The sequence below is a fragment of the Eretmochelys imbricata genome, chromosome 4, assembly GCF_965152235.1.
Source record: "Eretmochelys imbricata isolate rEreImb1 chromosome 4, rEreImb1.hap1, whole genome shotgun sequence".
NCBI classification, from domain to species: Eukaryota; Metazoa; Chordata; order Testudines; family Cheloniidae; genus Eretmochelys; species Eretmochelys imbricata.
Genome location: NC_135575.1, coordinates 75948808 through 75975433, shown reverse-complemented (window position 1 = coordinate 75975433; position 26626 = coordinate 75948808). Strand labels below are relative to the sequence as shown.

Sequence of the window (26626 nt, the reverse complement as noted above, 5' to 3'; positions counted from 1 at the left end):
AACTCTGGGCACTGACCGAAGTCGGTTTGTGCAGAATCTGCGGACACAAATCTGACAGTAGTTTCCACTTCTGTGAACTCTCGCGGCGCCGACATCACTTCCAGCAACAACAGCAAACGTCAAAACTCAGGAGCGAGAGGGGGCGGTGGCAGCGACGGCGGCGCAAGGGCTCACTTCTCCTCTCCCTCCCCCTTTCCCCCCTCCCCGTGCCCGGTGCTTCCTGAGTCTGTTCCCAGCCGGCGAGGCTCACGCACCGACTCGGCTCGTCGCGGCGGCGGTTGGGATCGGAGCTTGGAGAGGTACGAGAGACCCCCCGAGCTTGGTCCGTGGGGTCGGTACGGAGTGATGGGCGCCGCGGCCAATCAGAGGTCGGCGCTAGGGTGGGGCTGTCTGAAAGGGCCAATCTGGCTCAGGGGCGGAACTTTCCCGGCCCGGTTGTGTCTGGGTGAGAGACAGAGGCTGGCGCTGGGAGCAACGTTACCGTAAAGCTGCTCGGTGACCGCTGAGCCTCTGCTCGGCCGGCTCTTGCCTGCTCCGCGCCGCGCACGCCGTGCCCGCGACTGCCAGCTCCCTCCCAGCACAACACAAGGCACCCCCTGCCAGCACACACGCACGCCCCCTTCACTGCCTATGGGCGAGTGATCCCTCCACCCTCTCCCTTAGAGCGCTGCGGGGGGAAAAGCGGGGGGGGGGGGTTGATGGCTTTTATTCCTTTGTTGTCCATGGGTGGGAGCTTTATTGGTTTGAAGGCGGGGGCAGATAGGTGACGATACAACAGGTTGATCGTGATTCCGAGTTGCTCGGAGCAGCGTGTGTGAGTAACGTGTAACCTAGAGTGGGGGCTGCCTGGAGTCCCCAGCAAGGGAAAGGGGCTGTTGGCGCTTTGGATTTCCCAAGGAGATAGTGACAATTCTGACAATCATGGACATGAGGAAACTAAATAATCTTTTAAGTAACTAAAATAGTCATTTGAAAAACTTTTTAAAAACTCTGTAATAAATGCACCTTTGGCTTCCAAACATCCATGTTCAGTAGTAATATTAATGATGCTTCATGACCTGCATACCTGACTAGAGGGGAAGGTGCACAGTGCTCTAGCCCTTGTGCTCAGGAAGTGGTGGGATTTTCAAATTTGCTCTAAGGAACTGGGATTTATCTTGAACCAAAACAGTCACTGATGTAAGCACAGGCCAGTAGCATTATAGGGTACGTCACTGCAGTTTCACACAGTTCAGACAATATGGTATTTCAGTGAGACCACGGTTTGACTTTTAGTATTCTGCAGCACACACCAGCAATGTAATACTTACTATAAAGTAGCACACAGAAGCTGTGTCCAGGATTGGGGCCTACTTGTGATAGTCTGTACAGAAAAAAGGTAGATAGGATAGTGAATATATAAACAAGTGTTATTGGCTTTCCTCTACTCACAAGGGCAGGCCAATCCATCAGAGTCTCAATAGGTAGGGAACAGTGTACAATTTTGAGGTCTTGGAAATACACCTAAATGATTTATTTTGGTATAAACATTAAAGATGGAGACTTTCAAGTAGAAAATTAAACTGGCTATTATTTTATATAATACAACTACATTTACTCTTATTTACTCCTTCTCTCAGATGTTTTTATGCCCAGAAATGGATTTACCCATCATGTAATAGTGAGTTTCTAAAGTGTTCATCTTGATTACTGCAAAACTGAAAATAATTGCTTGATGGGGGGGAAATAAGACACCAGATCTAACAAATGGCAGATAAGCTCTTAGCTACAAATGTATTACATCTTATGGCTTTATGATGATCAGTGAGTGTTTAGGTAGTTAAAATGTGTCTCAATCTGTCGTATCTGTGAAATCTGCTCATTTGGTATTTAACTTAAAATACCTATTGTTCTTTGTTTTATCATTCCTATAATGAGTAAGATTTTAGTGAAGGATTTTGATTTTTTTAAACAGATTTTGATATCTTTCCATAAAAGTATGAGAGTATTTCACAAAGAACATGCTTTTTTAAATATTCTGCCATACTTCTTGCATTTGTATCCTTGGATATCAGCCATAATTACTCTCTAATGTGAAATTGATTAGAAGTGATTGTGGTCTGACTTCTGAGGTGAAAAGATTATCAGGAGCACGAAGAACATGTTTATTTTCTTTCATTATAAATGAGTGTTAACTGGTTTTTGTGTATAAAAACCCTGTGTAGCTGCTTTTTCCATGCTTTACTTACAGCTAAAGGGAAGGCTTTAATCCCCTGCAACCATTATGAACACAAGTACTACCTTTAGACAGATAATCCATTTTGCAGAGGATCAGAAGCTAGTATAAAAAAAAAAAACTTGAGTGTTTACCTGGCGGTGTTAAAGTCCACTAGATAATTGAGAAGGCGTGATCATTCAATGCCCTATTTCTGATAATGCTCTTTATTTCTCACTTGTAAACCTCTCTTGAATACTCAGACTTGGAAAAAAAATGGTCTTTCAACATCTTGTAATACTGGAAAAAGTGACAGCTTGAGTTAGCAATCTTAATTTGTGGGATTCTCCTCACACTTTTCATAGCCCAGAGGATTCTTCTCCCATACCCTACGTTCTCCTTTTTCACACCTCAGTAGTGTTGATCTCCTATCTAATTATTATTTGATCATTTATTTAGTTCCAACAATATCCTCAGCACTGTACAATGTGCAAAAATAAAGATAATCACTGCTTCAAAGAACTACAGGTCAGAAGATATTCTCAGAGGACAGGGTCACTAGATATATACACTGGTGGGGATATATTAGACTCTACAAGAGGCTGTTAGACTTTGATGGGCTTAAGACTTAAGCTTAACATTACTGTTTATCTGTTAGTATAGTAATCTATTCACTCAAAAAGACATCAGAAGTTCTGAACATAAAGAGCCTCTAACATTTACATCTACAGTTTTTGCAAGTTTAATTACTTGCTGCCAATGCTCAAATTACATGCAGGGCTGGGGATGGCTGAAGTCTCCCACAGGTCCAGCAACACACCAATTTTCGAAGACCTGTACATGTACAGTGCCTAGCACAAGGGGACCCCTAATCTCAGTTGGCATATCTAGGGACTGCTATAAGACAAACTGCAGCAGTAATGCCGTATAGAGATTAATGGAAACAGTTAAAGCCTCTTAGAGTCAATCCTTCCCTGTCCTTTGTGGCCACAAAACAAATGGAGTTCCACTAGACTGTGCAGTAGCAGGAGAGGGGGCAGGGTTCTGATAGCCTACAAGGCACCACAGAGCTCAACTCCAGAGCCTCTGTGAATTAAATATTAATCACAGGACAGGAAGCAGCAGAGTTGGTGAATCTGCCACTGTACAGAACCACCAGTTATTCTTCACCATGTGGAAGAGATAAATAGCCACTGAGCAACTCAACCCTTCAGGATGATCTCCATCCCAAAGGAGCTCCATAACACAACTGCCCAGGTTGTGTGCTGGGACCAGGATTTAGGCCTTAAGCAGTTGCTACCTCTTGTTTCAATCTGCCTCCAGAGTGAGGAAGATACATTTACATTTATGTTCTCTCCATGTTCAGAAGGTTCTCATTATAAGGTTAAGGGCTAAAAACTTGCTTTTTCTAAATGAAACTTAAATTTTCCAGAAACTCCTGCATAAGCCCCTTCCCACCAACCCTGGTCACTTTAAAATATTGACTTGCACTAAGTTGGGAACATTTTTTTCATGGTTACAATTATATTTGCATTACATACATTAAGAAGGAAAAATTCAAAAGTATACCTTCCTAATTTGATCATTACTTGCTATTGAATTAGATTGAAGCTGCTAACAACCTTGAGGGTTTTTTGGTTTTAAGCTTAGGTGTTCCTCTCAAAGAAAGGCAGAAGTAAATTGCTTGTTTTCTCATATGTATGTGATTGATTATGTCACTTTATACATGCTGTGATTAAGCAGTTTTAAAATAGGTGCTTAATATTTTACAATAGGATTAGTTGATCATGTGCTGGTTTAATCTGTTGTCCAGTCTAGTAAAACTCAGTAAGCCATGTTGTAGATTTGAGAGAGTAATAGTAGATCAAGGAAGAGAAAACTTTTCATATTTTTGAATTGAGAAATATACATCGTGCTGTTCTAGTTATGTGAGGAAACAAATTAGATTTACCTGGTTAAGAAGCTTTTATGTGGAAATATTGAACTGCTTAGAATTTTTCAGAATCAAGAAATTTAAAATCTAGCTGTTTTCTGGATTTTACTTCTGGAATTAGTTTTGTTAAAAATCTTCACTTTCTAACTTGCAAACAGCAATTACCTATGACTGTCTTTTATCATTAAGGTTTTTAAGAAGAAGAAAACTGATGAAGGGATGGGAAGGCAAGTATTTAATACAGCTGAAAAACAAATCTCATTCAGTTTTTAGTTACGTTTAAAACCTGTCTAGGAAAAGGGAAGCTGTGTCTTCAAATCCATGAGACCTCTCTCACTAGCTGCTATTTGTGCATTTGTCTTTGAATTAGTTATGTGACCCAAAACCTGGTGGAGCCCTTCCTGTAAATGTTGATGACCCTGTCACTTTTAGAAGAACAAATCTGTGTTGAATGTTCATATCATCAACTTCAGGTCTTTCCTAGATTGGTCCTTTTGCTAGAGGACTTTTTTTTTTAAATGGATATAGTGATATTTATAGTTCATAGAAACAGCTTGTTAAAATAGTGGAGAGAAAAATTGGATTAATTGTAGTGGCTGTATATGAATTATATTTCAGTTTAAATATGCATTTGAAAACACATTACTGTTACACTTGATTTTTGTGTACAGTGATGGAAATGGTACTCAACTAATGAGCAGCTGTTCAACAGATTTTATCTTTATTGTTCAATGTGTGACCCCATGCCTTACTGAATTCAAAACCTGCTCTGAAGACAGAATTATTGATATTTTTTTCATGGTCTTTTCTATGGTGCTAATCGCTATGGTATATAAGTGCTTCACACACAATTAATTTATATTCACCCCATGATGTGAGGGGATGGTATTATCCTCATTTTACAAGCGGGGAACTGATGCACTGAGAGATTAAAATCAAAAGTAGCCACTTATGTTGGGCACCTAATTTGAGACAGATAGGACCTGAGTTTTCAGTGTACTTATAGCATTATATAATACTTCATATTTTCATCCACAGTTCCCAGTGATTGAATTAAAGGGGACAAATTCATGTAGCACAGGCATCTTATAATATTTGAGTGTTTGACTTTGCAACCTTAATAATATTGTTTTACTGCAGGGGATCTTTTATATAATTTCCTAGATTTTTAAAAAGGTAAATTGAAGATACAGAAATGTAATTAGGTGCTGTCATATTGACATCCACATAGTCATCATTATGGCTAGAACCTTTAGATGTTCTGCAGTGACCTCAGCCACTTAAATTAATGGAGTAACTCATAGCAATAGTAGGTTGTGATCCCCTGTATGGACCAGTACTAGAGGGGGATGAGATGCACTTTGCCAGTGGATTTCCCATATATTTACTGACACGACTAAAATGTGGACTCAGGAATCTTGGTTCCATTTCATGCTCTACAAGGGAGAGTGTTCTAGTAGGCTTATTTCCTCCCATGCTTGACCCATTCTACCCAGCCTCTTCACCCTTCCCCTGTCTGGTCTCTTTCCCACTCTTGGCTCCTGTCACAGTTCCAGCCACCTTGCCCAGTCAGTCCTAGTTACCCCACCCCAATCTTGCTCTCCAAGTCCTAATCTTCATGCCTTTCTTTACTCCCAGCCTCTTCCCCTCACCGCACCCAGTACCCTTGCCCAACCTGTCCAATTCAAAGTTCCCTCCCCCACTCCCTCCCACTCTTCCTCCCCAGGCTCCATATTCCATCACAGTCTTCTCTCCCACACACACACATCTTCCCCTCCTCCCCAGCATCTTGCCACAGTCTTAGCCCAGCCAGTCCCAGTTATCCCCTTATGTCAGATCCTTTTCAGATCTTTCTTTTTCTCCACACTGTTTTCTAGTCCCAGTCTCTCTCCACTCCCCCAGCTTTGTCCAATCTCAGTGTTACCCCGCAGCCAACGTCTCTAGTCCCTGCCTCCATTTCCCTCACCAGCTCCGAGACCCAGTCTTCCCTCTGCAGGTCCCAGTCCCAGTCTCCTTGCCCAGCTAGTCCTAGTCCTCTTCCCTCCAGCTCCCAGTCTCTCTTCCCTCCTCTTCCAGTCCCTATCTCACCAGATTTCTTGTCTCAATCTACTCCTTTTCCTCACTCTCAACTGGCTTTTGTCGCATGTGCATTTGAGACATATGGGGTGCCAGCAGGGGGTTAAGAGTGCAGGAGAGACAGGCTTCAGTTCTGATGCTCATCCCAGGCCCAGAGCAGCCATTAGAGGAAGAATCCTTCTAATCCCCATAGCCCTGTGCTGGAGCATGCTCAGTCACTGTGGGAATGGCACACACAGCATCTGGTCAGCACTAGTAGTTGTGAAAGGAGAATGGATTCTTTTGAGAGGTTCAGTGAGGATTCTTTTGAGATTTTAGCTATTAAGCTCTAGCAAGTCTCTACTGAACATGTGCAAACTGTGGTTTTTTTCAGATGCTTGTAACTTGGCCAGATTTGGGTGGCTTTTTTTTGCAGGTCACAAAATACACATCCCTACCCCATTCAAGTCCCTGATCCAAAGTGTAGGGGTGCTACAGCAAAGTAAAGGTTGCCAATTTTTGTTACATGGGGGAACATGTTTTTCCTAGCCTTGATTAGAAATGGTTGAACCAGTTGGTTGAAATTATCCCCCCAAAAATTCAGCCTGAGGTGGATACCTGCATTTCAACCCAAATGGTTACAGTTTGACAAAATTATTAGCAACTGAAAATCATGGTTTTATAGTGGAAAGCATCAAACGTCTTTAATAAGTTAGTGCAACCAGCCCCTCCTTTCATTTTAAGCTTTGCTGCTGCTCACAAACATCTTCTCACAAAGCCTGGGGAAGTGATGTAATGTTTGCATTGATAGCTTTGGTGTTGTCATGACAGGTCATCACATTCTGATGCAGTGTCTTGACATTGTGACAGGATCCTCCCACTCAAATACAATTTTGGAATTGTTAAGCCTGCCAGCTAATCTTGCAGGCTGTTGACAGAGATCTGAGGCAATTTGATCTGTCCTTCAAAATTCAGCCTAAATGAAGGCACAAGATACCAGATTCTGGCAAGTGTCTTCCACTATACAGCCCACCCCACTCCCATAATCTCACAGCTGTAAAGATCACATTTCCTCATGACCCCAGCCTCAGCAAGAGCAGAAGCAAGGGAGGAAGGCACCATTATCCACACCTGACATAGAAACTAAATTTTCTTGAATTTGTTACTTTGACCTTAGATTCCTTCAGCTGCAGTTAATGGACTTTTCAATGGACGTTTAATGGTAGTTACTTGGTTGCCTCACCAGAACTTTCACCCTCTTCCTCACCTACTCCCTCTTCTCCATGCCTACGCTTTTTCTTCCCATCCATTTCTTCTTCTTCATTTTTCGCTCCCTCCTTCAGTGTTTTTTAGCCTCCTAAAAGCACCCACTCCCCACTAAGATGTATGTGTGTATGTATATAGATATATAATGAGAGAAGTGTTTATGTAAAAATAAGAGGTTTAAACAGAAAAAAAAAAAGACAGACGTTCCAGTAGAAATAGAAACCATTCAAGAGTTCAAAAAGTAGAAATGGGCAGAAATAAAAAACAAAATAGCTTGAATATCCCACTTTTGCAAGCTTCTGTAACAATTTAATGTTTTAGTTTTGTGACCATTAACCTCATTCTCTCGCCACCTTCTCTTATTGTTAGTTTCCTACTGGTTACCTTTTTAAGCTCTTTTGGGGTCATTTAATCATATGTCTGCCCTTAATATAATAGATCCCTGATTCTGATTTCCAGGTGCTACCCGAATATGAATAATAGCATGCATGTGAGCTCCTACCAGACCAGTGTCCAAATGCACAAGTCAGATCAGATGTGTTGTGTGTGTGTGTGTGTGTGTGTGTGTGTGGGAGAGGGAGGGGGAGAGAGAGAGAGAGAGAGAGAGAGAGAGAGAAAGTGCGCGCACCAGCAACAGGAGACTGCAGAGCTCTGGAATGAGTGCTTATTAATTTATGTTCTGCCATCATAGCGGGGGTATAAAAATAAGACTGTTTCACTGTGTAGTTCTAAAACATACTAGCATTCAAAGAACGTTCCTGATGTGGGTCGTGAGTTCAAGTGTGGCCTACTTTGTGAGCTAACTACTTTCCTTGTCCCTTTGATTAAATACAAGTTATTACTGAAATATTTGTCATTGAGATTTAATTGTCTAGTTCAGAAGGTTGCTGACTTAGATTTCAGAATCTGCTGCATTTACTACTCTACAGCATAACTAACTAGCAATAAGTAAGAAAAGAAGTCACAAACACAGCTGCTGCACATCCAAGATGCTGGTAAAAAGAGGGCTAAGCCAAGTACAACGTTGGTTGTGATGAAAAGAAAGGCCTGGATGCCTTTTGACCAATGCCTTGTGTTGTGATGAAGATTCTCTTTATTACTGAAACATAAATTCCACATTTAAAAAAATAGAGTCCTCAACCCACCCTTTCTAAATCTCATGATATTTAAAACTTGCCATAGAAGAATATATTGCAATCTTTAATAAAAAAAAAAGGAAAGAAAGAAAGAGGAGAAGAAGAAGAAAATAACTTGTGTTAGCTGAGAGAGTGAAGGAAAACAGAAAATGACATTTTTTCTAGTGTTTCAACCTAGTCTGATTTTTAAGTTTTCTAAGCAAAGGGGCTTCTATCACCTTCTTGGAAAACTGTTCCACATCATAACAGATCTTACTGTCAGGATGTTTCTGAAAATTCAGCCTACATTTTTCTTAGTTTCATCCTATTACTTCTAACTATACCCCCTTTCATCATAATCATCAAATAATTTCACTAGCAATGATGAATACATCCTTCAGATATTTGTAGACCTTTATCATGTTTCTTGTCTTAATCATTCCTTAGTTCTTCTAAAGTTTTTTTTTTCACATTGATTAGCTCTTCTAGGTTTCTTCGGACTCTCCAGCCTAGCCATCTGATTTTGTTTTTTAACATCTTAATTGTTTTTCTGTGAACTCACTCCCATTCAATACGTTTTAAGTAAAATGCCCAGAATCAAACATACTAATCCAGGTGCAGTCACACCTGAGCTACACTGAGAAGAACTATACCTCCCTAATTTGTGTTACAATGTTTCTTTAAATGCAGCTCGAGATTGGTCTTTTTATAGCCATATCACATTACAAATGTATGTTGCAGAGTTGTCAGCACTTGATTTTATTACAAATCTGACAGTATTTTGTATATCTGTAAAACGGTGGTTCCCAAACTTGTTCTGCTGATTGTGCAGGGAAAGCCTCTGCCAGGCCAGGCTGGTTTGTTTACCTGCCGCATCCGCAGGTTCTGCCGATTACGGCTCCCACTGGCCGCGGTTCGCTGCTCCAGGCCAATGGGAGCTGCTGGAAGCGGCACGGGCCAAGGGACGTACTGGCTGCCGCTTCCAACAGCTCCCATTGGCCTGGAGCAGCGAACTGCGGCCAATGGGAGCCGCGGGTAGCCGAACCTGTGGACGCAGCAGGTAAACAAACCGGCCCAGCAGGGGCTTTCCCTGCACCAGCGATGGAACAAGTTTGGGAACCACTGCTATAAAAAGCCCAGTTCTTGGACTCAGTTGAATACATAGGAATCTGATTTTGTTTGCAACACACACATAAAATTAAGTTTTTGTGTCTGTAACCATGAGAGCTAAAGATGAATCCACTTTCTCTTTTTGGAGCATTTTGAAGACAAAGAAACAGTGCATTGTTTGTGTCTAAATAAATTAATAATAGTAGTCGATCTTAGTATTATTTCTTTGTCTTCACCAATAATTGCAGATCTTCCTAAATTAGAATAGATTCCAAAGTTGTTAGATTTTACCTTAATACCAATCCCTGCCTTTACTACACACTACCCCACATGACAGTGCACTACCATTTATCATTAACTCTTGAGTATAGTCTCAGTCTGCATTACATTGTTTCCAGACAGGCCATTTGAGTTAATTTGCAAATAGTTCTGAAAACACTAGTTCCAAACATGGTGCTTCCTCTTGCAAGTCCTGTTGAGTTGAATGGAGCATTATTAGTAGGCATTGTGCTCAGTAGTATTTACAGAATCAGGCCCTGAATTTTGTAATTCTGTCCAGAGCTGCAATAATGTTTGGCAAATTTTATTTTCTAAGTTTCATTGACTTTTTTGGTTCTCTGTAGCTGTTCATTTTACTGGGGACAGAGATAAACTTATGGCATAATAATTGACAAGGTTACTCTTTTCTTACTATTTGAAAGTCAGTTCTACCTTTGCTTTTATTCAGCTTTTCAATATCTACTAGATATTTCCCAAAACTTTTCATAAATTGCCAATGCAACTGTAAATGTATAAGCTAATTTCCTTAACAGCCATTAAAATGCCCGCTGAGGTTTTTTTCTAAATAACCTTTCTTTTGGATTTTATGACTCACAGGCTCGCAGATGGGTCAGGGGCTGTGGAGAGTGGCTAGGAACCAGCAGCTGCAACACCAAGGATACAGTGGGCAAGGCTATCTCACCAGAGAAAATGGTAGAAGATTAGCTACTAACAGCATTTCAAACACAAGCCACCGTAAACAAGCCCAAGGAGGAATTGACATCTATCATCTGTTGAAAACAAGAAAATCTAAAGAACAAGAAGGATTCATTAACCTGGAAATGCTGCCCCCTGAGCTTAGTTTTACCATTTTGTCATATCTGAATGCAACTGACCTCTGCCTGGCTTCTTGTGTCTGGCAGGATCTTGCTAATGATGAGCTTCTCTGGCAAGGGTAAGTTAATGTGGGGTCATCTGCATGGGATAAAGAGGATTACTAGATTGATTGTTGGTTGTCACACTGTTTACCCTTTTAAACAAGGTTTCAAATGTGAAAAGTTACTGTTTAACTCATGCTAATTAACTGTTTTATATATTTTTAAGGATTTCCTATTTGTCTTTTTCCAAACAAATACTACCCAGATCAATTCAGACTTGACAGGGGAAAATCTGAGCCCAGTGCAAATAGAGATCCATGTGAAAATTATAATCATTCTGTTGTTTGTGGTGTCACTTCTAGAAAGAAGACTAATGGCTTGTCTTCACTGCAGTGTAATTCAAGGTTTGCCCCTAATCCAGCTCCCCCCATGCACACACAAAATATTATAGTTCAGATTCAGTGGTACTTTAAATTTGAGCTAGCTGGCCCATCAACAGATGTGGGTTGAAGCTCAAGTGATTGCGATGCTGGAGTTGATAATGTAGAGGTAACTCAGCTAGTCTGTGCTGCTCAAGTGTTGTCTGCAGTGTTGTCATTCTCACTCAAGCTAGAAAGGCATTAGCTTGAGTTATCTATGCTCACTTTAGCACTGAAATGAAGACAAGCCCTCTAGCACACTGGTGTCTCTACAGGTGCTTTTCATTGCCCACTGCGTGCCTGACAACAAAAATGTTAACCTTTGTTGTGCACAGTGGGTCTAAGTTCAGCATATAGAATCTAAACGGAAAAGCATCAACAAAGAGAAAGGATTGATGCAGTAAAGCGGAATTGTCATATTGCAGTGGCAGTAAGTCTATATTCCACATCACCTTTATGTAGTCAGTAATGAGAAAAGTCAGGAATCCATTGTCTCCATCAAAAATAGAGAACTTAAATTTAAAACGCTATAAAAATTGATTTTACAAAGTTCAGATAAGAGTCATCCTTTTGTAAGACCCAGTTTCAAATTAAATGAACATGTAGTTGAAACTGCAAGCAGGCTCTGGCCAGCACTGAGTCCTGGCCTGGACTGAGCTTCTAGAGGCTGAGGATCAGGTTTATAGTGCCATGGTCAATTCTACTTTGCTTCAGCCAGTGGGCTCCTTCTGCCTTTCCTTTCCATTCTGGGTTGGTTGGTTGTTTCATATTGTGTGTGATTTTAAAACTTGTTTTAGCTGTTAAAAACAGTTTGCCATCTTATCTTCATCTGGTCAGGAAGAAGTAAGGAACCAACAACTACCACCACGCCTAGACACAAGAATTAAACATCTGGCAATTTTACACTTTACAGTGGAAAGGTGCAGTGATGCACTTCTTGCACCCAGTGATGCTGTGTAAATGTATAAATACCAAAACTTGCAAGCCCTCTCACATGACCTAACATGAGTCCATTTGTGACTGGGTATTACTGTTGTTTTGTCCTGGTTCCATAGAAATCTTAGACTAGGCACAGATATTCCCATTAAAATAAAAGTGTATACATAAAGCATAAAGACTAAAGGAAGAAGAAAAGAAATCAGCTCTTCAGTCTATACTGTATAGTTGAATCTTCTTCTGTTTTTTCCTTTGAGGTATATTATACATTTACATGGGAAAAAAAATGTAAGAATGTTGTTTAGGTTACATAGTCAAGCACTCAAATGTTAGGAAATGTCAGAATTAACACCATCTGTGCAGACTTTATTCAGCTCCCTTGTGCATATGGATTATAATACTGTCATTAATTACGTGATCCCATATAACTTTTCACAGGGCCTTGCCTCATTTAGTGCATAGGATGACTGGTTATCAATTAATGAGCAGCTATTCAATATTTTTTATCCCCATTGTTCAATATGCCAAGTATTTTCATACTAGATTTATTCCTATTTTGGTAGGTTGTGCAAATCCACTTGGGGACACTGCTCTATATACAATAAGAATCCACCTCTAGGGTTTTCTTTTAGAAGATTGTATATGCAGCTGGATGAGGGCAGTCTTACCTTTAATGCCAACCCTGATGAGGTAAGTGGAGTATTGCTAACATCAATAACAGTTGCAGTAATTTTAATACAGTTTAAAAAAAACTGTACATGAGACCATTGAACTTGTAGCAACATTAGAAGTCAATTTTTAATGGCTACTGTGTTGTACTATGTGAATCCTGAATACTAAGTTATGGCCCTATACTGATCTTTTATGCTTACAATTCCCAGGCATATCATTTACTTGCTTGACTCATAAGTACTCTGCCCAGCAGTCTAACAGATGTCAGAAATTCATAACCACATCTTGACATGGGGGTGGGATCCTGGTAAATAAGACCATGGGCAGTTTCAAAAATGGTTGTGATATGCCCACAGAAATAAATGTTTAAAAAATCTTATTATGTAATATGGCCTTTATCCAGCTTTCATTGAAGTCAATGCCGAAACTCTCATTAACTTCAGTGGAGCAGGATCAAGCCCTAAATGCAGATGAAACCTGCCATAGAGCGGAACACCAATTGAATTAGGATGGTGGGGACACTGTTCATAAGTCCTCCAATTTCAAGGTGCAAATGTTGAAATAATATCTGTTAACTTACCCTGCCTATAACATATACTATAAAATTACACTAATGGAACAAAACTGTTAAAGGCTGAACTTTTGTAAATAGAACTGATTTTTATTTTTCTGAATGATTCCTTTTTAATAAACGTAACTCATTCTGTTACGTTAAATATGTACATTTATTTTAAATAAATCTCAGAACTAAACAAAAGTTAGCTATTAGTTTGGTTTTGATTAGTTATATGAATTAACTTCTGCTTTTTCCCAATCTAGCCACATCTTTGCTTGTGTAAGGAGAAATTTGAGAGTTGAACCAGGTTTAACCTAGGATATACGTGGTAAAAACCCCACCAGCATTTTGAAAATATTCCCTTGTGTATAAAATTAGACTCCTCATGCATCACATTTCCTGCAAAGAGATGGTAAATCACCCTGAACAAAACTGAGTTTTCACTTTCTAAGTATATTTATATAATAAAGACACACAAGTGGTAATTGGATAAATCAGTTTTACGTTTAGAAACAAATGATTCGCTATGCCAGTATCATACAGATAATGTTAACATACAATTTCTGGACAAAATGATAAAGCAGTCATATAAGCCAATACAGCAAAGTGATTTGGTTTAAATTCTTTGAGTCTCATTTGCCCTGGCACACATTTTTTTTTCTTGGACTGCTGAAAGCCATGCCCTTTTTTATAGATGACAAAATATAATACTCAGTTCTTTTGATACTGTACAAGAAGAGGGCAGAATACTCTAGACTCCCATTGAAGTTATCGGTATCTTGCAGCTCAGGTTAAGAATGATTCATATATTAATTTCCAAAATAATCTTAGTGGAGATACTACTAGAGAAGAAGTTTTACAAATGAAACTTTACACTGAGATATTTAAGATTTGTTTACAAGAGTACAAGTGCTAACTCTAGGCCAAGGCCAGGCCAAGTCCTAAATCTGGTAACAGCTCTGCCTACATACAGTTCCCCCTGCAGTTTTAATTGGATATAATATTATTCTTCACTTCCTGTCCTAAACTGCAATGTGCAGTTACGCTCCAATTTAGCGGTAAAGTAATTTTTGTGTAGTGTAAAGCACTTTGGGATTCTTTAGAATAAAATGTACTATATACAAATAAGTAATTTTTATATTAAATGAAAATTAATAATTTGTAAATATTCTATAAAATAGGCTAATTTATATATTAATTTTTTTATAATACATTTGCTACTTCAGAATTCATGATGGTCCATTTGTCAATTGAAATATGAACAGTCAGCTTCAGGTCCCTTGAGAGCCTGGAATTTCATAGTATCTCCTAGGTGCTTCTGGTCTTCTCTCCTTGTGGAGCACCATACCCTGGCAGGAAGTGTTCTGGGTCTGAAAGTTCCAAGAACATTCACTTGTTTGTTTTGTTTACAACTGTGATATTGGCAGAATTATTACTATAAGGACACTGTGACTGATATGATATGATATAAAATGACATTCCATTATTACAAATCCTGTGTCTAAAAACTTCCTGCCCAACTCTGCTTTACATTTAGTAACAGACCTGATTAAAATATTGTAAAAATAAGAATACTTACGGCCACAGGAGCAAGATTCTCCAAAGGACACCGCCCATGTCATGAAAATGGGTAACCAAGCTCCACAGCAACAGCTCCAGAGCTAGCAGTGGCTCACGGGGTGGGGGAGAGCGTCTGCACACTTTGTGGTAGGATTATCTGGTTCGCCATTGTTGTGTGCATGGCGTTGTGAAATCTGCTGTATATGCTGTATTGAATGTGTGCATGAGCTTGCATAATTCATGGCAGGTGACCACATTCTACTGAAAGATGTGCCTGACCACGTGTTTACACATAACATAACCTCCTTATGCATGTGCAAGACTTATTTTTAATTTTTATTCCATTGGCAGTATCCTCATAGCTAAAATCTATTTTGTTTTTTACTTCCAAGTGTATCAAGAATTTTAAGAGTTTGAGAATTATTTTTTATAATAGGCCAACTTAATTTCTGCCAATATATTATTCTAAATAATGTACAGTGTGTGAAACTTTCCCGCACAATACTCATTCCATATCATGCAGTTATTACTCAAAGTTTGGAGGTGTCATGGGTAGATTTAACTTTCTCTCTAAAATAATCATAATCATAAAGTATGCTTCCAAAATTATTATGAGGCACAGTTATGCACTTAAACGATAAGTGGAGGTGGGAGGGAGAACACTTGCCTCAGAAAAGATGCCCAATTTCTGTTTTACTCCTAACATTAATAGTCTTTACTGAATTCCTGGTTTTATTAATGTTTTCCTTCTTGGATAAAAGGTGAAATTTTGGCCTCACTGAAGTCTATGGTAAAACTGTTATTGACTTCAGTGGGCCCAGGATTTCACCCATACAATATAATAATGTCCTAAATTGTAGTGAGTATAGTGTGTCTATACTTAAGTTGGACATTCAGCTTACTTTCTCATCCTCCTCCTTTTTTTTTTTTTCAATTGCTCCTAATTTTGTCAGACTAATTCATGATTTGGTTGGTGAGGGAGATTTTGTATGCTTTCCAGTTTAGAAGTGATTTTTTTTTTCAGAAGTTTTGAGCAAAATTGATTAGTCTGTTTTGTTTATTGTTTGTTTTAGAGTTAAGCTTATGTGCAGAAAATACTCCCTTTCCTATTTGTTTCTGTCCAAATTCTTGTGCAAGGTTAATTTAACAGCTCATGGTAAAAACATCAAATTGGTTTGTTTTATACATCTTTAAGGAATAAGCTAGAGGGAAATGTTCAGCTGCCTTAAAGTTATGAGAATTGGAAGTGGAATATCATATGTATGTAGTTTATAATTTTTTTTAATTGACCTGAATGTCACATTTCAGGGCAACTGCATCTGTATTACCCCTCTGTGGTCCCACAAGGGCACCCACGCTAGGCTCTAGGACACTCAGATGACTCCTTTCTTGAGTGGAGACATGCATCTCTGTCCCTCCTGACCAGGGCATTTCCAGGCTGCACAGTCCCCATACTATATTGTGCAGCAAAAGACAGATTTCCTAAGCATGTCTGAATCACTTCTCTAATCAGAGGCAGCACACAGTGTAATTGCCAAAGTTCAGTTACAAAACTTAGTTCTTTCTAAGCAAGCATATTTATTCTTCAGGTAAAAGCATTACAGAAAAAAATTAAAAACAACAGAAAACCCCTACATGCATGCTAATAAGCTGACTAGAGATGACTCCCTAACTCCAACAAAAGCTTTGGATGGTGATTAGTCCTTCAAACCCCACCCAGGTATTTCCCGTGGTCATAAATTCATCGCTGTTTCAGCTCAAAAATAGCATCCACGTCTTATGGGGTCTCAGTGGGCCAAAGATCTTTCAACCCTTCCCTTAGGGTTAGGCTCCCCATTGGGCCAAAGGTCCTGTCCACTTGCTGTATCAGAAGGAGGACTTGGAGTCAGTTTTAAATCAGCCTACGTAGTAAAAAATCCTTTTTCTTTTTTTTTTTTTTTTTCTTTTTTTTGTCTGTTTTTGGTCTGTTGGTGCCTGGAGAATCCAGTTTGAACCAGTATGTGCCAGTATCTCTCCAGGTGGTGAAGTTCTTTGGAGGTGTTACAACCTGAGTGAATTTGCCTAACCACCCTCACTGTTCTTAGTTCTTAGTTCAAAGGGTTGTAATTTTCTTTCTCTGTGGATTTATATACAATCCCTTAATATTACATTAAAAATTGCATTTTTAATACAAAGAACTCCTAAAATACTTAAGCTTAACTCAGTTAGGTTTGTGGAGGATACTGCAGGATAATGTCATATGTCACACTGAAAAGCAGAGTCGTCTAGAGTGCTGAACCACATTAGAAAGTCTATATTCAGGAGATGTCAAGTCAAAAAGCTCTAATTCTAAGAAATGGCAAGTTCTGGAAGCTGGGTAACTTTTAATTTTTTAGGCTAAAAATAATCCATAACGTACATATATTGACCTACTTTGTAAAATGCTTTGAGATCTACAGATAAAAAGTGATATATAGATCTGTGGATCTCAAAGCATTTTACGAAGTAGGTCAATATTATTCCCATTTTACAAATGGGCAGACTGAGTCACAGAGAGGGGATGTGATTGGCCCAAGGTCACTCAGCAAGCCAGTGACAGAGCTGGGAATAGAACCCAGGTCTTATGAATCCCACTTTAGTACCCTATCTCCTCTGCCTCCCATGTTGAAAGACAGTGTTTTAAAGCCATATGCACCAGGAGGTAGAGTTCAAATTGAATGTTCAACATTATATCTGCATTTCTTGACTCCTGAATGATTGGTTTCTGAACCTTAATATGCTCATATAAATAATCCATAGTAATGTTGACACATTATGCCTTTTAATATGTTTAATGGAATACGTTTTAGTACATAAACAGTCATGTATTAAGCTTAACATTTAACCAGAAGAACAGAATAGTGCTTGGAAATTCCAGTCAGGGAGAGACCCCAGTGTGCTAGGCACTGTACACAAGGCCCTAGAAGAGCTTACAATCTAAGCAGTTGAGCTTACATTACTGTTGAAGCTTTAACCTCTCTATTTTCTAACTTTTAAAAAATGTTAACTGCACCTTAAAGTTTTAAGATGGTGTTGCTTTTGAAATCTTTTGCTTAAAAAAAAAAAAAAGTGGAAAAAAGTAAAATACCTGGATTTACTATTTCCATTTTGCCAGTTAGGCTTTCAATTATACAGCATACTGAGGTGAATTGTATGGGGGTGGCATGAGTGCCCCCATTGGACCTCAGTGAGAGTTGAGAATGCTTGGCACTGTGAAGGAGGCATGCTGAGTTAAGTAGAATCAGGCCTATCGTTTAGCTGAAGATAACTCCTTGCAGAAACCGAAGAGAGCAGTCACACTGCAACTGTTTATTTTATACTGGCCGTATCTTTGTTATAGTGCAGTAGAATAATACTTAATATGTATATAGTATTCAGCCATAGATCCCAAAGTGCTTTACAAAGGCAGATAAAACATCATTATCCCCTTTTGGCAGAGGAAGCACACAGAGAGGAGGCAATTTGCCTAGCTTCACATAGTGAGCCAATGGCAGAACTGGGACTAGACTCCCAGTCTGGTATTCTTAGAGTCTTTATAAAGCAAAAGATTACAATCTGCAGAAAATTGTAGAGTGCAGTAAAACTTGTGGAGAGAACATACTTCGTAGTTTTTGTTATGTGTATCAATGATGCATTTACAATCTATACTAATTCATACTAATAGTGTTAGCAGCAGACTGAGAACAGCAGCCCCTACTTCTACGTGAACTCTCTAATGAGTTCCAGCAGAGAGAATGTCCCATGCCGTCACATACGGGAATAGTTAATGAAAATGTGCTAAAAATCTTAGCAGATGGTCACTGACCTGCTCAGTAGTGATTCTTTATTTCAAACGTATTTTAAAAGCTAAGCAAATGCACAAAACTCAGAACTATGTATGCCAAATGTTAAACTTTATCCAATTTTTGCATTAACCTTGATCAGAAAAGTATAGTTAGGGTGGGTTTTTTAGGGGAGGGGAGGGTGATTAATGCCATTGGCAAAAATGTGCTTCACTGTCCTATAACTCAGAACTGTCAATTAATTTTATTCAAACTTTTTTTAAAAAAACAAATCATCAGGCATAAGCATAGAAAACTTCAGCCCAAAAGGTGAATAGTTGCAGAAAGTTATAGGCATATGAAAACAGAGCTGTTATAATGTAAACCATTTGCAACCTTAATTATCTGTAATAGCTGCTACAAGATACCTACCATAATATATCTACAAGCAATATAGCTGTAAACAAATGATAAAAATAAAAGCTGTCCAACGCTGGTCCCTTTCCAGTAACCAGATTCTCTACAATTCTGAGTGGCATCTCGAATAAATTCCTCCAATCTGATCTTCCCTCTTTCAAGACATATCCTTGCAATCCAGTCTGCTAATCACCCAGATATGTTTCAAAGAGCATCTCAGCCCCCTCACGCATGTAAATTGTCCACTCTCCTGCTGTGCATCTATTACTTTTAATCCATTTCCATGTGCTACAAGAAATAGTATGCCAAGAAATCTTGAATGGTCTAGCTTTGGCATGTTGAGTACATCTGAAACTAAATTTGAGGAAAAGACAGCGTTCAAAGGTTAACCAGCATGGAATTTGCATCTTTGTATACGTGTGACGGATGCTGGACCCCTAAGGCAGAGGATGAAAAGTAGCTAAAAAGGTCTAACATGCGTATTGAAAATATTATGGGTAGAGAAGAAAACAACCACAGGAGTACTGCAGTAATGTGGAGTGAAGTGAATGCTGATGAAGAAAAATTAAATCGATATTGCACAATTTCAGACATCCATTTAGGAAAGATGGAGGTATTCTAAAGACAAAGGGGAAAGATCAGAGGGAATGCAAATGAGAACTGGTGAACTGCATCAAAATTAATTGGTAACACGAGAAAGGGGTGACATGAACAACTAGTGACCATAAACTAGAACCTGTTGTGATAGTTACTTGCCTCCCTAGTCAAGCATGATGACTGTTAGTTGCATATACTTTAAATTGCCCTTCTTAAATTTAGGATTGCATCCTGGGCTTTGTTGAGCTCATAAACAGCACAATGGGGAAGGAAGACACGGGTAGTTCTAAATCACCTTTTCTAAGCCCCCAGTCCTGAGGATAGCCAAAGGACAAAGCTGGCCACAAACACAATTTAGAGCAGCCATGAAACTGCTGTAAATCATGGCTGCTGGAGAGGTCTTCTAAGGACCATTTCACTAGACCATGATTGCCAGAGTATATTGTCCTTGTTCTACCCCACCCAGTGTACCCCCACCAGCCTTAAACCACTCTTACCCAAAAATTGGTGAGAAACAGGTGACATAAAGCTCAATAGACTGGCTTTACTCCAGCCAAGGATTCCCTTTTGCTGGGGAAATCCTCAGATGCCAGCTTAAGATGGATCAGTGCAATGGGACTTTAAAGCGGATTATCTGACATTTAGTTTTCGCTTCCTTGTAGAATTATGCCCTTCGAATAGTGTCCATTCATAGCTAAACATGCTTATCTAACAAAGGTGATTTATTTTGTTGGGGAGGAAGGTGATGGAGATGCCATAAACATACAACAGTTTACACACTTAGCGAGCAGATTGTCCAGTGTCCTTACAAATAACCTTCACTCAATGTGAGCAAACAAAAAATGGGGAAAATCTTTTAAAAGAAACCATTTCAGTTTGGTTCAAATTATTTGTTATTTGAGGCGAAATAACAGTAACTCCAAAGTGTCACTGTTACTGTGTTGGAATGAATATGCAATCACACCTTGTGTGTGTGTGAAAAAGAGGAAAAGGAAATGAGTGAGGAGATGGCAGTGGCATAAGAAGTTACAATAAAAGAAGGAAGCAGAGCTAGGGTGGGTTTGAGGATGTCAAATGAGGAGCTGGTCGCTTGTATAATGAGTACCAACAACACACTGCTGGTTCTGAAGAGCCTTATATAGCACAGAAATATTTCCCAGCATCTCCCAGTTCTGGGAGAACAAGTTCAGATTGTCTGTGTAGAACAGGTGACTTTTTTTCATTGTGAAGGTAGATGGTAAATCCATATCTGTTCCGATTGTCCAATGTCTCCCTCTTTTAGTAACACCCTGTAGTAAGAAGAGTAAGTGCTGTGAGGACACAGCTTGTTTAAAAATAGGATATTCCGCAAGGCACCAGTTCACCTGAACACTTTTAAGCACGTGCTTATAGGTAAGCACCTACTTTAATGTTTTGCTGAATCAGGGTGCAAGATTAAGGAGGCAGAGTTAAACAGAAGATGTAATGAGATATTGTAGTGTTGATGTTTTGCTTTTTGTCTTATTTAAGCAATTGTCAAAATACTTGAGGCATCAGTGAGCAATTGTTTAATCATTTTGATAATCCATTTTAGTTTCCCATTTAAGCCTCGATTCAGAAAAGCACTTAAGCATGTGTTTAAGGCCATTCCTATTTGGAAAAGCCTAGATAAATCCCAATTAGGTCAATGGGTATTAAGCACACACTCAAGTGCATGCTTTAATTTAAACACATGCTTAAATGCTGCCCTGAATAGGGATGCTTACCTGAATCAGGCCCTAAAGTTGCCTAGATTCCTTGTTCCTAATAGAAAATTGTTTGCATATATTTAATTTTTTGCATATATTTAAAACATTGTTTCGATTATAACTAAAGAACTATGTTACTTCAGGTAACATTTTCCACAAATATAAAAACAAATTATGAACCAGTTTAAAAAAAAAAAGACTAAGTAGCATATTATGTGTGTTGTGTATGTGTGTGCTAGTCTTTCAGGTCTCTTAAGTCCCTGATCATCATCTCAAGGTGTAGTTTCTAGAATCATGTTTGCTTGACATGGTTCAGCTTTTCTGTCTTACTTAACTGTTTCACTTTTTATAAAATAACTTTCCAGATTAAAAGCTCAGTCCTGCACTCCTTATTTATGCAGAACTTCAATTGACATCACTGGGAAGGTTGCTTATAAACAAAGTGTTAGGTTGCCCCCACTGTGTCTTTATAGATATAATTTAATCCAAAAGGGGAAATTTGGAATATATTGTAAAGTACCTGGAATCAGAAGATTTATAATGGAAAAAAAATTGTAAGGATTATCTTATTTGGTGATTTAGGGAGTTGCACTGATACACTGATGTCTAAATCAAATTAAGATAACGCATTAGATTGCACATTGGTACATATTTCAGCATTATATTATCACTGTTGTGTTGCCATATTTACTGCGGAAGACGCAATTTGAGTTTAAGCCCCTTCCCAAAAAAGTTATGCTCTGCGTTTAAATAGGTCATGGTTTTTCTCTCTCTACCCACCCCTCCCCAAAATTTTTGGTTAAAATGCAGTAAACTGCTTTTGAATTATAAGACCATGACAAAAGTATTTTTTCATGCTTTAAGATACTTGAATTCAAGAAAAGCATCCAAAAAGATTTTAAATATTGTATTTACATGTTCAAATTTGGCATGTACATACTTCTTAGTGAAAAGTGTGTGCTTGGCAAAGTGTGAAAAAATGGTTGTAATGTAGAAGTAATAAATAATTGAATAGATAGCATATGATATATGTTCATTCTGTCACTTTCTAAACTAGTTTTTTTTTAATTAGGGAGAGGCAGAGTGCTGTTGGATTTTTTTTATACATATATACTATATGTATATGTGTGTGTATCTTGATCTGCACTTTGAATAAACACACTTGCATTATTTGAGTTATTATACATTTAATTAAATGTATATAGTGCATTTATTTGAATGTGATTCCATACACATGGAAGAACATTGATATCAATGCTTTAGATAAAAATAAAGGCAAAAAGCCAAGATTTTTATATGCACCATAATTAGGAAATTATAAATTATGGTCCCTACAACAAACATAATTTAATCACCATGTACATACATATGACAGAAAAATAGTAAGAGAAAATACAACAGAATCAAATTATGCTTGCTGTGGGCTGTGTAATTTTGAATTTCCTACTGTTAGTACATGTAAAATCTCAACCATAATGTTGCATTAATTTTATTTGCATTTGATTTATATTAATTTTAGATTGTGTTGTGCATGTTGAAATGCTGTTTAGAGGATGAAGGAGGTATTATGCTAAAACGTTAGCAGGCTTATGTTCCAATATTACTCATTACAATATTTGCCCATAAAAGAATTGTTAAGACCAATTTTATTTATATAAAAATGTCCTTTTTTGTCTCAGGGAGTTAACTACTTTATGTCCAAGGGTATACTGGATGATTCACCAAAGGAAATAGCTAAGTTTATCTTTTGTACAAGAACACTAAATTGGAAGAAACTGAGGATCTATCTTGATGAAAGGTAATTTGAATCTGTAATGAGGAAAAAATGCTATATTCCTTTTTTTTCAGTCTGTAGCACCTTTCTGTAATCACTCTTCTTACATGTACTAATCTAACGAAAAATAATCTTTAATTAGAAAAATTTGAATTAAGAGCTCAAACAGAGATTCAGCTAAAATACATTATTCCTAAAGCAGAACATTTACTCCGTTCTAGCATGTGTGTGCGTGCACCACTATATGTATATAAGCATACTGTGTTGATCTAGTAAAGGTCAGATAGTGTACTTATTTCCAGGTTTTCAGTTCCAAGCTTAATTGGAACGTCACCTTACATAGGAGATCTTTGCACTCTCTAGCATTGGAAAGTTGTTCTTAATATTTTGCTATGTATATTTTCTCTTGTTTCTTAAGAATGAAATTCACCTTTCCTCCCGAAAGAATGAGTAACCAGGCTTTAAGCAAGACACTGTGTTTAGACTGGGGCGTGGAAATTGTAGGTGTGCAAAAGAATAGACCATAGGCTGGAATTCTGGATGCTGATGCTCCACAACCCCTAGTTGGGACGTTTTCAGCCACTGGATCAGTACATTTGTGGCTCTCTTGCCGCTCCCCTGGCTTGCTTCCGAGTTTCCCTTGCACACCAAGCCATTTTGATATTCAGGGAATAGACTGAGCATGCATTCCCACTGAAGCTGAGCGTTGCGGAGGGCCTCTATGCCAGCCCTATGCACCATCAGTGAATATCACCTTAGCTGAGCCTGGTTTTAAGAGAGTACTGCCTTAACTGCTTGTTAATGTACATAGGCCCTGAAAGACATATTGTATATTTATTCCTTTGACTATGGTTTCCTTAGTTTTCTCAGGTATTGTTGCAGCCTCAATTTCCTCTGTACTCTGTGTGTGTGTGTACAAATTTAGAATACTGCTTTTATTATAATTTCTCTAAAGAATTAGGCTGATCTGTACGCTGCTGTGGTAGGAGTCTGAGGAACGTGTGTTTCCTATTCTTGCTTTATCGTTGTTGGATTTTTTTTTTCATTTTCTCATGACAGAAAATACCTATAATTAAGACTCTTTAAGAAATCTTCATTTTAATCTGTGAAACCTTGTTTCATGTTTAAACAGTAGAAAGGAAATTTCTCTAAATGTTTTTTGTATTTCCCCCCTGCCCCCCCAAACAGGAGAGATGTTTTGGATGACCTTGTGACACTGCACAACTTCAGAAATCAGTTCTTGCCAAATGCACTGAGAGAGTTTTTCAGGCACATTCATGCCCCTGAGGAGCGTGGGGAGTATCTTGAGACTCTTATAACAAAGTTCTCACACAGATTCTGTGCTTGTAATCCTGATTTGATGAGAGAACTTGGCCTTAGCCCTGGTAAGAAGAGAGGACTTCTGTGCATTGAATCAGTCTATATTTATCTACATATACTTTGAAAAATGTTACTTTTCATAGTGGGTTTAAATCAGGGTCCAATTAAAAATTTTCTAAAAGTAGAAAGATTAGTCTTGGGAGAGGGTCAGGTCTGCGTATATTGTATACAGTAAGCAAACAGACACCTGTCAGGAGCTACAGTAATACAGACAAGTAATAGTAATTTAAAAAAAAAAAACTTTTGACTTACTGATTTTCCTCTTGTACATACCAGACAGGCAAACAACTTTCATGTACAAAAAGTGATTTTAAAAAATGGTTGTGTTGCGTCTTTTCCCTTCACCCTTGTCTGCCCTTTATCACTGTGGTCTCTATAGGTTCTGATCCTGTAAAGACTTACACATAAGCTTAACTTTACACCCTGTGAATAATCCCACTGAGGCAAATAGGGTGAATTCCTGGCCGCATTGAAGTCAATGCGTGTTTTGCCATTGACTTCAGTGGGGCCAGGATTTTACCCAGTGAGACTGCTCACATACTTAGTCTTTAGAATGTGCCTCGCAGTTGTGGGATCAGGGCCTTAAAGTGAAATCTCTTCAGGGAAGGGATCAGTCTACCTTCATGTTTGTAAAGAATTTTGCACACTTTAGATACTCTCTCTATATAAATAAATTCATTGGTGTTTATTTAGCACTGCATTATTATAACTTTTCAATAATAATAAATTGTTTTCAATGGACTACTCATGTGAGTAAAGTTACACATGTGCATATCTATTCATGCAAGCCCTTAAGATTATAAGATCCTTGAGCAGGGACTGGTAATTTTAGTTGCCTGTAAAGTGCCATCCATACTTACGGTTCTGTAAACAATAACTTCATAATGTTCTCTTTTCTTTAGATGCAGTTTATGTACTATGCTACTCTTTGATTCTGCTTTCCATTGATCTTACCAGCCCTCATGTGAAGAACAAAATGTCAAAAAGAGAATTTATCCGAAACACACGACGTGCTGCTCAGAACATTAGTGAAGATTTTGTAGGGCACCTTTATGACAACATCTACCTTATTGGCCACGTGGCTGCCTAAAAGCACAATTTGCTAGGACTAAGAATTAGTAGTTTACAAAAACTAAAGCTTCCCAAGGAGTTAATTATTTTGTAGATATGGGGGTTATATTAGTGCTGGTCATTCTAACCTCTGTATACAATCACAATGTGTGTTGTATGTACTACCTTTTTTAGAAATTTACCATGGGAACGGAAGGATTTTGGTGAATTTTTTCTTAATTTTGTTTATGTTTTGCACAAAGCAGTGCCATTAGTCTGACACAGCCATTTATGAATGTTAAACTGACATTACAATCTAAAGCTGACAAGATGGTGGATTTGTGCATTAGATTTGCTTGAAAACTTTAACCAGTTCCATTATTTTTTAAAATACCATGTAATGTGTACATATTTAACTAAAGAGATTTATAATCATTATTTTATTGTAAAATATTTTAACTAAAGTTTTTCCTTTTTCTCTCTTAAAAAAGTCTTGTATTTCTTCCCTTTACATTGCAAACTTTGCTCTTGTTTTCATGATGTTGGTTTTCTCAGATACCTGAGTTAGAGAAATGCTGGCCATGACATTCCATCAATGTTTGTTCCAGGACACACCGAACATTTGTGGAGTGTTTAAACTAGCGTTTACTATTGCATTAGCTAACTTAAATTAATTGGCAGTCAGTTATTAATGCAAGTTAAAATGGGACCACAAACTGTAGTTAGACAAATCCTGAGGACCTATCTACATGATGAATAGACTAGAAACACTGATTTTTTTAAAAATTCAAGTTTGAAAGCAGCCTTGACACATAGCAGAGATGAAGTTACAATTGTGTTAGCTCATTGTGTGATAAGGTGGAGCATGTCAAGACTAGCTCATGATGGAGGTTAATTAACATGTTGTTCCTAACCTTAACCTTACCTCGACCAGTTTTCCAATCTAGATA

At 38.3% G+C, this 26626-nt stretch overlaps 2 protein-coding genes across 8 annotated transcripts in view; one reads left to right on the top strand and one right to left on the bottom strand.

Moving 5' to 3' along the window:
• The window catches only part of CEP44 (centrosomal protein 44), a 45101-nt gene extending 44908 nt beyond the window's left edge, over window positions 1-193 (bottom strand). For all 4 annotated transcript variants that reach the window (XM_077815479.1, XM_077815478.1, XM_077815477.1 and 1 more), the window contains exon 1: window positions 17-193. In XM_077815479.1, coding sequence (XP_077671605.1) covers window positions 17-95 — 79 coding nt within the window. In that variant the 5' untranslated portion in view covers window positions 96-193. The remainder of the gene's footprint in view (window positions 1-16) is intronic.
• FBXO8 (F-box protein 8) lies at window positions 99-26114 on the top strand. 4 transcript variants are annotated; one of them, XM_077815486.1, is made up of 7 exons: window positions 99-299; window positions 4317-4354; window positions 10550-10886; window positions 12728-12854; window positions 23152-23270; window positions 24435-24631; window positions 25529-26114. In XM_077815486.1, the coding sequence occupies exons 2-7, from the start codon at window positions 4339-4341 to the stop codon at window positions 25714-25716; spliced, it is 984 nt and encodes a 327-aa protein (XP_077671612.1). In that variant the 5' UTR covers window positions 99-299; window positions 4317-4338; the 3' UTR covers window positions 25717-26114. The 4 variants fall into 4 exon arrangements, with proteins under 4 accessions (XP_077671612.1, XP_077671615.1, XP_077671614.1 ...); XM_077815489.1 differs by lacking the exon at window positions 4317-4354 and adding an exon at window positions 1620-1660; XM_077815485.1 differs by lacking the exon at window positions 99-299 and adding an exon at window positions 1620-1660.
• The last annotated feature ends 512 nt before the right edge of the window (window positions 26115-26626 follow it).

What these genes read in the sequence shown, in the direction of transcription:
- FBXO8 (XM_077815486.1), top strand. An exon ending in AGGATCTATCTTGATGAAAG is followed by an intron (nt 23,271 to 24,434) that starts GTAATTTGAATC and finishes CCCCCCAAACAG; the next exon opens with GAGAGATGTTTTGGATGACC. An exon ending in AGAACTTGGCCTTAGCCCTG is followed by an intron (nt 24,632 to 25,528) that starts GTAAGAAGAGAG and finishes TCTTTTCTTTAG; the next exon opens with ATGCAGTTTATGTACTATGC.